This window comes from Schistocerca nitens, chromosome 1 (assembly GCF_023898315.1).
Source record: "Schistocerca nitens isolate TAMUIC-IGC-003100 chromosome 1, iqSchNite1.1, whole genome shotgun sequence".
NCBI lineage: Eukaryota > Metazoa > Arthropoda > Insecta > Orthoptera > Acrididae > Schistocerca > Schistocerca nitens.
The window spans coordinates 1,179,689,685-1,179,703,208 of record NC_064614.1 but is presented as its reverse complement, the minus strand read 5'-3'; the positions used below and the strand labels follow the sequence as shown (position 1 = coordinate 1,179,703,208).

General features: G+C 39.0%; 1 protein-coding gene across 9 annotated transcripts in view; it reads right to left on the bottom strand.

Annotated features, from left to right (window-relative positions):
• Window positions 1-13,524, bottom strand: part of LOC126200408 (uncharacterized) — a 209,482-nt gene that overhangs the window by 81,718 nt on the left and 114,240 nt on the right. For 8 of the 9 annotated variants that reach the window (XM_049936705.1, XM_049936706.1, XM_049936709.1 and 5 more), the window contains one exon: window positions 5,962-6,111. The exons of the other annotated variant lie outside the window; for it this stretch is intronic. In XM_049936705.1, the coding sequence (XP_049792662.1) occupies window positions 5,962-6,111 (150 nt within the window). The remainder of the gene's footprint in view (window positions 1-5,961; window positions 6,112-13,524) is intronic. 9 annotated transcript variants of the gene reach the window in all.

The window sequence follows — 13,524 nt, the reverse complement described above, 5'->3', positions numbered from 1 at the left end:
GTCAGAAAGTCATCCAGTCCAGAAAGCAGCTGAGGCCCCCAGGCATCTTATGCAGTGGGAGACGCAACCTCCACATCTGATCTGTGCTTCCACACCCTCCATTATCAAATGAAAACTAGCTACATGGACAAGCTGACAAAATCTCAGGAAAGAGAACAATGATGATGAAACAGTACACCTGTGACAGATGGGGAAAAAAAGGAAGAACTAAAAAGAGAAGGAGCCAGGACGGACCACCAATCAATTTCAGCCATAGGGTCCCTGGACTGCAGCATGCGACGGGGCACCCCTGCAATCCCTTAAGCGACAAATAAAACCAGATCAGATGCTTTGATGTCATCTGCTGGCGACAGAGGTAGCGTGTCAGCAAGTTGAAGGTTTTGCCATAAGGTGGCCAAATTAGGGCAGACCACTAGGATGCCACAGTGACAGTGAGGTGAATCCTCGTGTCAGAGAATTTGGCCACGGATCTGCCAAGTATGGCCAATGCTAAGCCAACAGAAAATTGTAGATACCCTGCAAAAGAAGCATTAAGAGAAAACTGCTGCATGGTCATGGTCTTCTTTATGATGCACAGTTAGGAACCAGGGTGTACCAATCCATATTTCAAGCCTCCAACAACTGACTGACTGGCTGACACTACAGATCTTTATTTATGAAAATATACAGTACAATCACCAACAAATTTTACATATTTGCATACACCTTTACCTTTAATCCATATAAATACAGATTCATTAGGATTGAGTTTTCTTTTGTTACGTGTATACAATACAAGTGGAGAAGTAGAGTCATAAGCTGATTTACCAAAGTCTTTAGTAGCAAGTTCAAACATATGGTAGATACGATAGGCAATTTCATCTCTATCATTAAAACTTTCAAGTCCAGATACACTAGAAACTCCACTACCACCTCTCACTATGGCGACAGTGAACCATCCATTTCCATGTGAGAATGTGTCGTTAATATCCAAGCTGAAATTAAGTGAACAGCCAAGAAATACACTAGGTCCGTCGACGAGGGCGGGGGCTGCAACACTCTTCACTGGGATGTGATTCTTTTTGTCTCCCGATGTTGTTGTCAGTTCGATGTTTTCTATATTTTTGTAAACTGTCGTGCGACGACGACGACGACGTCGACGGCACAGAGTTGACCGAAGGTCTGATTCTGGTACCCCCAAATCTAAAGTCAGCATCCTGGTAGTCAACTTGGCCAAGCAGTCAGCTTGTTTGTTCCCTGGGGTCCCAACGTGATCATGGGTCCGTACAAATACAACCCACTCACCAGCTTGGTGGGGATCATAAAGGAGATCATGGATAGTCATAACCAATGGGTGACAAGGGCAGCACTGATCAATAGCCTCAAGACTACTCAGGGAGTCACTGTGGATTGAGAACGTCTTGCCAGCGCAATAACAAAGGTGCCTGAGGACTTGAGCAATGGCCACCAATTCTACAACAAATACACTGAATCTGTTTGGCGGGGAGTGTAGCTCACTGCACCCTGCATGTAAGTAAGCAAAACTGGCTCGTCTGTCAACCATAGAGCCGTTAGTGTATACATCTTCTGAGCCTGGAAATGTGTCAAGGATGCCCAGGGGCAGGCAGTGAAAAACCATGGGGTCTACAGAGTTGGTCTAAAGGCTAGCTTGAGACAGATCTGAGGTACACACCATGAGGGCACAAGCAATTTCTCCTGGCTAAGAGGTAACAGTGGGGGAAGTTGGTGTTCAGAGCAGAGACACTATATGCAAACTCAATCATGACTCCAGTTCTTGGCCTGTGTTGTGGGAGGTACCTCTGCTTCCAGGGAAAAGGGCACGGTAGTTCGGGTGATCAGGAGAGTAGCAAATGTTTACTGCATAGTTGAGCAGCAGTTGACACTTGATCTGTACTGAATGGACCCCAACCTCCGTGAGTAGATTCTTCACAGGGCACCTGTCACAAGTCAGGTTCCACAATGATGTATGGAGTCCAGCATCTGCAGCACTGAAGGTGATTTTGAGCCATATGCCAGATTCCCATAATCAAGATTGGACAGAATCAGAACTTTGTAGAGCCACTAGAGTGTAGAGCCGTCTGCAGCCAAACCAGCTACTGTTGCTGAGACAGTGAAGAGTATTAAGGCGCGATCAGCACATTAGCTTAAGATGGCAAAATGGGGAAGCCACGTCAATTAGGCACTGAAGACCAAGCCTAAAAAACAAGAAGACTCCAGCACTTTGAGCACTTGGTCAGTAAGGTAGCATTCTGATTGGGGATGAACAGTTAAATGGTGACAAAAGTGCATGATGCATGACATGGCAGTAGAAAAGGCAAAGAGCGCAGGTCTGTACCTTTTGTATGGCACACTGCAGATGGTGTCAAGCAACACCCACACTTGAGATGCAAAAGCCATCAGGATGCAGGAAGGGTACCACTGCAGATCCCACAACTGCAGCTACAATATCAATAGCCATGATAAAAAGTGGCACATTCAATACAGAGCCCTGTGGATCACCATTCACTTGTAGAGGAAGGGCGGGAGGGGGGGGGGGGGGGGGAGGTACTGTGGGTGGCACCAACATAAAGCTGGAAAGTATGTTGGGACAAGACATTCCGGACAAAAAACAGGAGTGGGCAGTGGAGACTCCACTCACTCATGTATGGTAGTGAGGATTTGGTGATGTCATGTGATATCAAGCATTTTATAAGTCAAAGAAGACAGAAATAAGATGCTGACATTGGACAAAAGCTGATTCAATGACATACTCCAGGCAGACTAAAGTGTCAAAAATAGAACAGCCTTGGTAAAAATTGACATGGAACAGAAGCAAAAGACTCCAAGGGAGGGTCAACATGATCCGAAAATGATTGCTGTCACACAGGTCATCATGGACTCTCAAATGGATGGACAGGAGAAGACCTGGGCTGTAAAGGGAAAGCACAATGGCCGAATAAGATCTGTATGCCACAATAAAAGGTATGGGAATATGAGGATTTAAAAAGAAAAGATTGAGCTCTGGAAGCAACTTTTTGACAGCTTTACAGTGGCCAATAGTCGTAGTTCTATGCTACAAAGAGTTGTGGGAATTGAAGTCACCCAATATTAAGCAAGGGTCTTACAGTCTGGGATTCTATTTTCCCATTGGAAAATGGTGCTGTCCAGTGAACAGGGGGAATGGTGCTCCCCATATTTGACACAGACGAGGGGAAATCCACAATTCCTACTGAGAGGGCTGGCATTGCAATGTGAAAACTTGTGTCCAAATCATGTGCATTTGTAACAGCACATGGGCAGAGGAACATGTGGCTTGATATCACAGCAAAGCACCATCACCTTGACATTCCCAGGCAACAAGTCACCTACAAAGGTCAAGGTGAAGGCTCCAGTATCCATCCTGTTGTCTTTTGATCCCTGCAGGATGTGACAGACAAAATGCACACCCCATCACTCCAAATCGGCACGCAACTCATTATCATTTTGTAAAAGGAGATCACAGTGGAAGATGACTCCCTGAACCATATTAAACTGTTAAGAGGTAATAGTTATAGGAATGTCACACATGTCACCCAGCTTGATGCATGTGAGCAGTTCACGTGACTAAGGAGGAGAGAGGCCATTTTCAATCAAAACGGGAACACGGAACACTTTTCATTTTTGAGACTGCTGCTACTTCCCCAAATCTATACTCAAAGTGGCGACGAAGAACAGTGGTTTTGTAGCCAAAAAGGAACCCATGACAGTGCTAAAAAAAAGCAAAGTACTTGGGGGGGGAGTATTCCTCCCCATTTCTGAGTCCTAAAGTCGCTCACACAGTGTAGTTATGGAAGGGAAAATTTTGGGGTCATACATCTCAACACTTTAATATGTCTTACCCTGATAAGCCAGCCAGTAAACCATTGCTCGGAGTCCCCGTGCCCCAGCCATGGCTTGAACATACTCATTGGCAAGCATGGCCCGGGGTTGACAAGCAAGTACTCACAAAAGAGATGTGAGTTCCCTGGGGATAGTTAAAGAACAGAGATTTATTCGGAATTCTTGACAAACTGAGAAATGGAACCAACAGAAGCTTGAAGCAACAAAACAAAAAAGCTCAGAAAGACTATGAAACAATTTTGGAAGAAGAAGAAAGCTTATGTCAATTGCCTAACATGATCACTGAAAGCTTATTTCAACTTCCTAACATGATCATTAACTGTTCAAAAACACAATGGTGGTAATAAATGTGATGTTTCCCAAATAATCTAGTAATTCAACAACAGAAAAATAGGACTGGTGGATAAAAATAAGTGCAACATAAATTTAGCTGTGACGGAGTAGGGTCTTTCTGTCTATTGGAATTAACTCACGTACCTCTGTGAGTTTTCTTAAAATCTTTACTTGCCCCGAGGCAATGTATAATATGAATCAACCTGGTATAGCTGTTTAAAACACCAGCTACACTAGCATGCATAAAATGCTCTCTTTCCTTTTGCGAAGAGGTTTCTTTATCACAGATATACCAACAGATACTACTCAATAAAATAAGTTATTGTATAAAATATGTTTGCGCTTTATTCTGATTTTAACAATACATAATCTGCTACCAAGTCTGCACTAGAAGGCAATCCTTTCTGCAAAAACATTTACCTGTTTATAGTTTGTAGTGTTGCATTCACTCAGTTCACATTCCCTCAACAATAGCCAGCATAAGCACACAACTCATGATACACTGTCTAAAAATGGCAACTTAAACATTTACCATACGATTTGTAAAGTCAGTGATGATTATTAATTTGGGTACACTCATTCAACACTACACAGTTCACCAATATTTAGTAATCACAAATTGTCAGAATTATGACTGCACAGCATGACATGTGGAATTCTTTAGCCCATCAAAAGAGTCACAAAATTATCTAAAATTATCAAAAAACTCCAGAAATGTTGATTAAACTGGATCCAATATTTTCTGAATCTCTCTCTCTCTCTCTCATCAAAAGCGAATCACAAAATCTTTAGTAAAACACCTCAAAATGAAAAAGTTACCACTAAAAACCTTTGGCAATTGCCACTGCCAATTACTTTATTACTCTTGGCCAGTAATCTGACAACAAATTGTTTGCACAAATGTCCATAATGCAACAGATGGATTTATTTAAAAAAATGTTATCTTCATAATTACTAAACTGACTGTAACATCTCATCATTACCAACTGTACAAAATGTTTATTCCTAGATTCCAATCCATCATCCAGTGTGAACACAACATTCTTCTTTGTGCATATACTTACAACAAGTCACAAAATTTCAAATGAATTTATATCTCATTGGCAAGGTGGTCTTTTTAGGACTGATGTCTATGCTTAGTGAGGGGACAGCTTAGATCTTTCCTCCTTGCTTTTAACAGAGGAGCAGTTGCTGCATTTACATACAGCTTTGTGAAGCTGAAAATATCTTCGTGAAAGTAAGTTATTAATTTCTGCCTTCTGAGATGAAAAGGATGGGGGTAGATTAACAACTTAGTAACACTAGAGTTGATAAGAGATTTGGGAATAGTTTGCTTAGGGGCTATTTCATGGACTTCTTGATGGTCATATAATTGTGTTAGCTACAAAAGTTCTTACTAGGCTCAGCTATAAATAATGATTTCAGCAAAACAAGTAAAGGGAGCTTTCTGATACTCCTTATTGAATCTCAAGTGTTGCATCCACTTTCATGAATACCTTCTTTTTCTGTTAATCTTCTCAGTTTATTTAACTTTTTCTGTACATAAATCCTAAAGTAGAAACAATCTTAGAAAGGAATGAGCTCATTCCAGTTATATTAAATAACTTTACAGAGTTTTGCTGTCACGTCTTATCTTCATAAATTCAACTGAAGTTTACCACATAATATGCACCTGTAATTTTTGGTGCATAAGTATCAACCTCTAAAGTTTATTTTTGTCATATACGAAATATATGAATTCATGTATCCATTTTGTGCGTTAGTCATTACCTTGAGGTTTCGTTAATTTGGAAGCTTCTGGGCCAGAAACACTTGTTGACACATCCTTTTTCAAACTGCAATTCACAGTAGCCAGTTCATCAACCATGCATTTTCGTGGCGTGGAGAAAGATGCTGTATCTTCATTTTCATGCTTGCAAACTGTAAAGAGGAGTTAACTAAACAATACATAGAGCTGATCACAAGCAATATAGCCTAGCAATTAACACAACAGAAAATAAAAACAAAACATAAAGAACAATCACATAGCTAATGTGAGTAAAGGAACAATTGAACTTAGATACCACTAGAAATACATAAGTGCTTGATTGCAATTACACAATGCATAGAATCGATTAGAATTTCATTCTAGTTGAATTAGCTGTTTCATAAGAGAACATATTCCCACTTTGGCCAAGTGCTTGGCATGGTATGTTTGCCATCTGAAACATGTAAAAATTACTCAGTCTAACCTCAATGCTTGCTGATTACCTTGACAGAATGCAGTTGAAAAATGTACAGAAAGTCACAGCTTTGTGTTATTTTTACCCTTACTGCTCAATGGACTGCTTTTTACAGGGCAATTGTGAAGTAACAGAGAATTGTTATGTATGAGTTGTACAACATATGCAAATAGCATACATGTTATAGCACCTGAAACGAAATCGTATTCACTATGTTTGGACACTTTATCTCAAGTTGAAGAACTCTGGAAGTAAGAAACAGGGGATAATGTGCCATTACCACAAACACCATAGAAAGGCATAACAGTTTTCTAAAACACAAAAGAGAGCAAATTCTGATTCTATAAAAAGCGTTCAAAATACGGGTTGTGGATACAGCCATTTGAATGTAATACAATCGAGCAAATTTGCAGAGAAATGATAACAAGAGCGATTTTTTTGAAAAATGAAGTACAAGAAAACCGTGCCAAGATATCTTCTGGTTTTACATCAAATACTTGAGGAATTAGATGTGTAACACAAAGATATAAAGTCAAACTATAATCAGCGTTTAATGGGCAACCGCAACACTTAGGATAACAATGAGGAAAGAAGCAGGCTGTGTTCTTTTCAAAGGAGGCATGCTGAAATTTTTTGCAACTGATTTAGAAAAGCCACTGATAACTGATCCGAATATAGAAATGTTCACAAAACTATTTCTATTATTACATACATTGTATTCAATGATCTATATTCATGGACATAGAAAATATGCTAAAAGGAAATCCATTAAGCACAGGATGAACTTTGGAAAATGGAGCTAGCATGGAACAGAGTACGAACCCAAAGATAATAGTTTGGCATGGATACCCAAGCACACAGAGAAAACAATTGCACCACAATAATTTGCACCCATTTCACCTTGTAAGCCATAGGTAGTCAACTAGTTGCTACTTATATGTTTCAACTCATGCCAGTTGCCCAGTGTTGCTGACACTTATAAGCCTTCCCGTGACAAACAAAGGTGTGTGACACATTATACGAGGGCTAATCAGAATTTAGGGAACATTTCTGTGTATATTTTGGTATGTCCATGTTCAGCAGCTCAGTCGGCATCCATCCGTGACAGTGGGAACGTCTCTGCGTGTCTGATATTTTCGATATTCGAATTTGAAATGTGCGCTGGAATCAAAAATCCCGCCAGTCATGAGATGCGGTCTGTGATAAGGTTTTTGTTGGCAAAAAAACCTAAAACCTATAATAATTTATCGTGAACTGTGCGAAGTATATAGAAACAACGTAATGAGTGAATGTTTCATCTGAAATGGTGCATTTGGTTTAAAAATGGCTGAACCAACATTCATGATGAAGAGAATAGTGGCTGCATCAGCATTGTGACTGACGATCTTGTCGCTAAAGTTGACAAAACGATTTTCTTGAAAGTGTGGAGCAACCATAAATTCTGCCTGGTACTGTCAAACTTTGCACAGCCTTAGAAGATGAGTTCAAAACAAATTCTGAGGAAAGATGACATCCAAAAATTTTGTTTTCGCATGACAATGCCCGACCTCACATGGCAAACCGCACTAAAGAACTCCTTAATTCATTCAAATGGAAAATTTTCCCTCATCTGCCCTACAGCCCTGATCTGGCATCAAGCGACTTCTACTTTGCTCCTAAGATGACGAACTGGCTTGCAACTAAGCGCTTTGATGACGACGCGGAACTCCAGGTGCCCACGACTCACTGGCTGAACTCACAGGCGGCAAAACTTAAGGCGAAAGTCTTTCAAAGCTTGTCCACCACTATCATAAGTGCCTCAATGTGTTTGGTGACTATGTGGAAAAGTAGTATGTCAGTTGCTCTTTCAGATGTATGTAATAAAATGTATTTCTTGTACTTAGTTTTTTTTTAATGCTAAAACGTTCCCTACTTTCTGAATAGGCCCCTGAAGAATAATACATTCTAGTTTTGCACTTGTGAAAAGACGTTTGTACAAACAACAAAGCCTCCATAAACTGTTTTTTCTATGTAACATTTTGTTTTCTTGTGCTTAAATGTATGTGCTGTACACTGATCGAAATGGCAAATAACCTAACAACGCCAGGATGTTCTCGGCACAACGAAACACACCCTAATGATCAATTAATACACATATTACAAGAACACAGCAATTCTGAGTATGAAGACAATGAATCAAAGGACAATAGGTGGAATCTTGAGACTGTGGAAACATGACAAAGCTGCAGAATGTGAAGGCGCAGACATTGCGCTAATGAATTATATGATGATGACGAACTCCTACTGGTAGAAGTTAATAAAGTAAGTGAGACTTGGTTTAATGATCTACAGGAATGGGGTCTCATCCTCTAACAAAACAAGAATCATTGCTCAATTTTTTAGGCTTCTGCTTACTGATGACGTAATTCAACATGCAGTTGATAAAATGAACAACACTGACAATAGTTTTCTGGCTGAAGATACAAATGAAACATTTCCCAAATTTAGTAATTTCCAGAAAGCAAATACACTAAACAAAATCTCATTTTCACATGCCTACTTTACTTTAAGCACATCATACCATGTATATGACTCATCGCTCAATTACACAATATACTGCAATTCAGACACACATTCATCATTAATTATTAACAGATTTCACGATTCATACATCATGTACGTGTAGCATTTGGTTCCTCACTCACTTCACTGTCCGCTGTGTATTGGTAATTCCATTGTGCCTTGTCTTCCACAAGTGCATACTGTTCGCTGTTCGAGCAATATTTTACAGTGTTCTTTTCGAGCAATATTTTACAGTGTTCTTTTTAAACACATCATACCATGTATGTGAGTCACTACTCAACTACACAATATGATTCACACTGTAATACCTCATTAATTACTAACACATTTCCAGATCCATAAATCAACTATGTGTAGAATTCACCCCCTCACTCACTCTTCAGGGTATAATACATGTAATGATTTAAGTCAGACAGCTAAGAATAGTAAAACCGTGTGGAAAATAAAAAACAATGAACCTTTATTGTTATAAACATAAAACTCTTGAGCTTCATTTTATGACAAAGTATTGGCTTTAAGCCATCATCTGATGTACTTAGAAAAACATATTAACATATCAGAATTCTCTTTTTAATGGGAAGATACAGATTCTAGATTTTAGGTAATTTTATATATCACCAAAATTGTTTTGAGTTTGGAACTGAAACTCATACAACAATAAATAATTGTTATTCTGAAAGGTTCTATAAAACTACGTCTTTATTGGGTACGGTAAATGACTATTAATTTTCGTGCTCATGTGGTAACTAAATGATCTGCAAACTAGGACTATGCCAGCAACCAGTAATCACACACAAAGATGACAGATGACACTTCCCAACAGTGTGGCAATGTGCACTGTAGGCCATTGGGTCAGTGAGCAGCAGCAAAAGGAATCTTACAGCATCCTAATTGTTACTGCCGCCACATGTTATTACACCTCTGAACTGATCCATGCAATCTGTCTAAGATGAACACTCAGAGAGGGCTACAGTAATGACTTGATTAATAAAGTTTATCTGCCAGAAGTAAAACTAAAACAAATGCAAAGGAAAAAGTGAAATGTTTTAACATTACATACATCGCAAGTCTGATATCTGTTTTCTAAACAACTGATCATCTCTGCAACATTACGCTTGGAAATAACAATGTAAACAAATGAAGGAAAACCTGCACAATAAAACTGCTACTGCACCAGAAATATCACTACAGCACACATTGAAGAATCTCCCAGATGTTTACAACATGAGTAATATATGAAGTACACAAATAGTATCTTCCTTATAAAGGCAGTTCAGTCCGTACAGACAAGCTACAACTCGTGCCTTATCAAATAAATACATTGTTTGTATTTCACCCACAGATTGTAATTGAGTGAGTCAGAAGCAAAGGGATTCAAGTGATATTTCCCATAAAAATGAGATAATAGTGTCTAGAGCATAGTAAAGCTTCTGGACTTGATTCCATTTATGTTGCCTACCCATCATGAATTGTTCTACTCAATTGATTACACATAAAGAAAGACAACCAAAACAACAACTGGAAATGATCTGCTTAAGGGACTTGAACCAGATCAGATGATCAGAAACAACTTCAGGGACCAGGCTATGAACTCTTTCTCATTTTGAAGCACTATTTTAAATGCTTAGTCAAAAATTTGCATTATGTTCATGCAGCATCGTACTGATGTTTTATGTTATCTAAATAACCTTTCTATGGTATGTGAGAAGAGGGAAGTGATCCAGTAGGTACAAATACACTAGGGTGACAAAACTCATGGAATAGCAATATGCACACATATGGATGGCAAAAGTGTCATATGCACCAGGTATAAGAGGGCACTACTACATTGGTGGAGCTGCCATTTGTACTCAGGTGGTTCCCAACATAACTATGGTTGCACATCAGGAACGAACATACTTTGAACATGGAATAGTAGTTCGAGATAAACACATGGGACATACCATTTAGTTAATCATTAGAGAATTCAATATTCCAAGATCCACACTGTGAAGTGTGTCCCGAGAATACCAACTTCCAGGCATTAGCTCTTTACCATGGGCAATGCAGTTGCTGACAGCCTTCACTTAACAACCAGGTGCAGCAGTGTTTGCATAGTATTGTCACTGGCTATAGACAAGCAACACTGCATGAAATAACCAGAGAAACCAATGTGGGGTGTAGGACAAATGTACCCTTTACGATGGTGTTGTGATATTTGGCGTAAATGGGCTGTGTCAGCAGACGACCAACACGAGTGCCTTTGCGAACAGCACAGTATCACCTGCAGAGCATCTCTTGGGCTCTCCTGGCTTCGTGACCATCTCAGTTGCACCCATAACAACTGGAAAACCTTGGCCTGGTCAGATGAGTCTCAATTTCAGTGTGTAAGTGTGGATGGTAGAGTTTGAGTGTGGTGCAGACCCCACAAAGCTATGGACCCAAGCTGTCCACAAGGCACGGTGCTAGGAGTATTTGAAACCATTCATGAATTTCATGTTCACAAACAACTACATCATGTCACCAGGCCACAATAGTTCACGATTGGTTTGAAGAATATTCTGGGTAACTGGGAAGTGTCACATGGCTGGCGAGATTGCCAGACACGAATCCCATCAAACATATATGAGACAGAAGTGAGAGGTCAGTTTGCGCACAACATCCTGCACCAGCCACTTTTTCGCAATTGTAGAAGGCTATACAGGCAGCATTCTCAATATTTCTGCAGATTTGTTGAGTCCATGCCACATTGAGTTATTGGGCTACACTGGGGAAAAGGAGTTCGGACACAATATTAGCAGGTATCCCATGACTGTCACCTGGGTGTATTTTCAACAATGAGATAATGCATAAAACAGTATTCTTTCTTATCTTGTTTTATTTTTATAAGCCAAAAATGGCATGACGTTTCTGTAGCTGTACCTGAATATTTTGTTTGGCAATATTATGATAACTCAATTGATAACAACAAACAATAAAGTATTATGGAGAAGACATAAATCACATTCTTCTTAATTCACAATATTCTGGAAGCAAAGGAATACAAGTGCATGTAGACTTTTACAAATTGTGGTAAAAGCTGAGCATTTACATTAACTAGTTATTCTGAGTTGCAAACACAGACAGCTACAAAATGTTTTTTAAGTCTAATATAAACCAAAAAAAAATGAAATTTCATTTTGCAATCTCAAGAAAATTTTGAAATCTTGTTAACTTTAACTTCACTTTTCTCAAAACTACAAGAAGTGTAGTTATACCACTTTCCTTCTGACCCTTTTTACTGTACTACTTAAATTTAATTTACCATTTAACACATGTTAGGAATAGAAAAGGCTTGTATTATACATGCTGTTTGGTACATTCAAAAAAACTAGCTATTAGCTTGAAGATTTGCTGTTTTAGAGGATAGTGAGGGAGAACTATCTGAAGTTACACCAAATCTCAAACTGTACTTTGGTCTATCCAGTCCATAAGCATGCATACTCCTGGCATGGAGGCCAATAAGTTATCTTGACATTGGTCTCTATGATCTACAAAGAAGCATAAGCATAACCTTTGGCTAAGAGCTAATTGTACAAAATGAAACCATATGCTAGACTGGAAACTAACTGCAACAAAATATGACAAGTTAAATTTGAGTATTGCAATTAAAATTCACTGGTGGAATACAAACAAATTATGTATTTGCGAGGATCCATTTTGTATCTTGTTTGTTCTGATTGAGCTGTTTCTGTGAGGAAGGTGCCTTTAATGTACTTCTCAATCACACAATGGTGTTGATGCAGACATCCAGCAGATTCTTCTTCACATCCTATACTGACATTTTCAAGGTCACTGAAGTGGACTGCGTTTGAATTTAACGCCTAATTCAATCACCTAATTTCAAATATTCAGATAACACAAATATTAGCACCTTCAACCTGAAATTATTTACCCTGTATTACTTTCAACTGATTACCTTATTTTTTGCTGCACAATTCATTTTATTGGGACTGAAATTTAGTCTCTGCCACAATCAGAATTAACCTGTATTCGCAAAGGAAGCTTAGGATGATACTCCAGTTGAACTTCAGGACAACAGCTGCACAACATGAGTGCCATGCAGTAAGGAGGCTGTTACCTCCAGTTACTATTGATTTCACAAACATTAGGGCATCAAATTACTGGTCTGAAGTACTGCATTGCATTTGTGTATATGTTCCTCCTATTGATTACCCATGCCCGTAAATTCTGTGTCACTTCATCATCATTATTACCACAATTGCCACAGCCAATTACTTTACTACTCTTGGCCACTAAATTGACAACAAATTGTTTGCACTAATGTCCATAATGCAACAGTTGGTTTTATTTAAAAAATAGTTCTCTTTATAATTCCTACACTGACTGTAACATCTCATCACTACCCACTGTACAATATGTTTATTCCTAGATTTCATTCCATCAACCAGTGCGAATACAACATTCTTCTTTGTACATGTACTTACAACAACCCACAAAATTTCAAATGACTTTATTTCTCATTGGCAAGGAGGTGTTTTAAGGACTGATGTCTATGATTAGTGAGGAC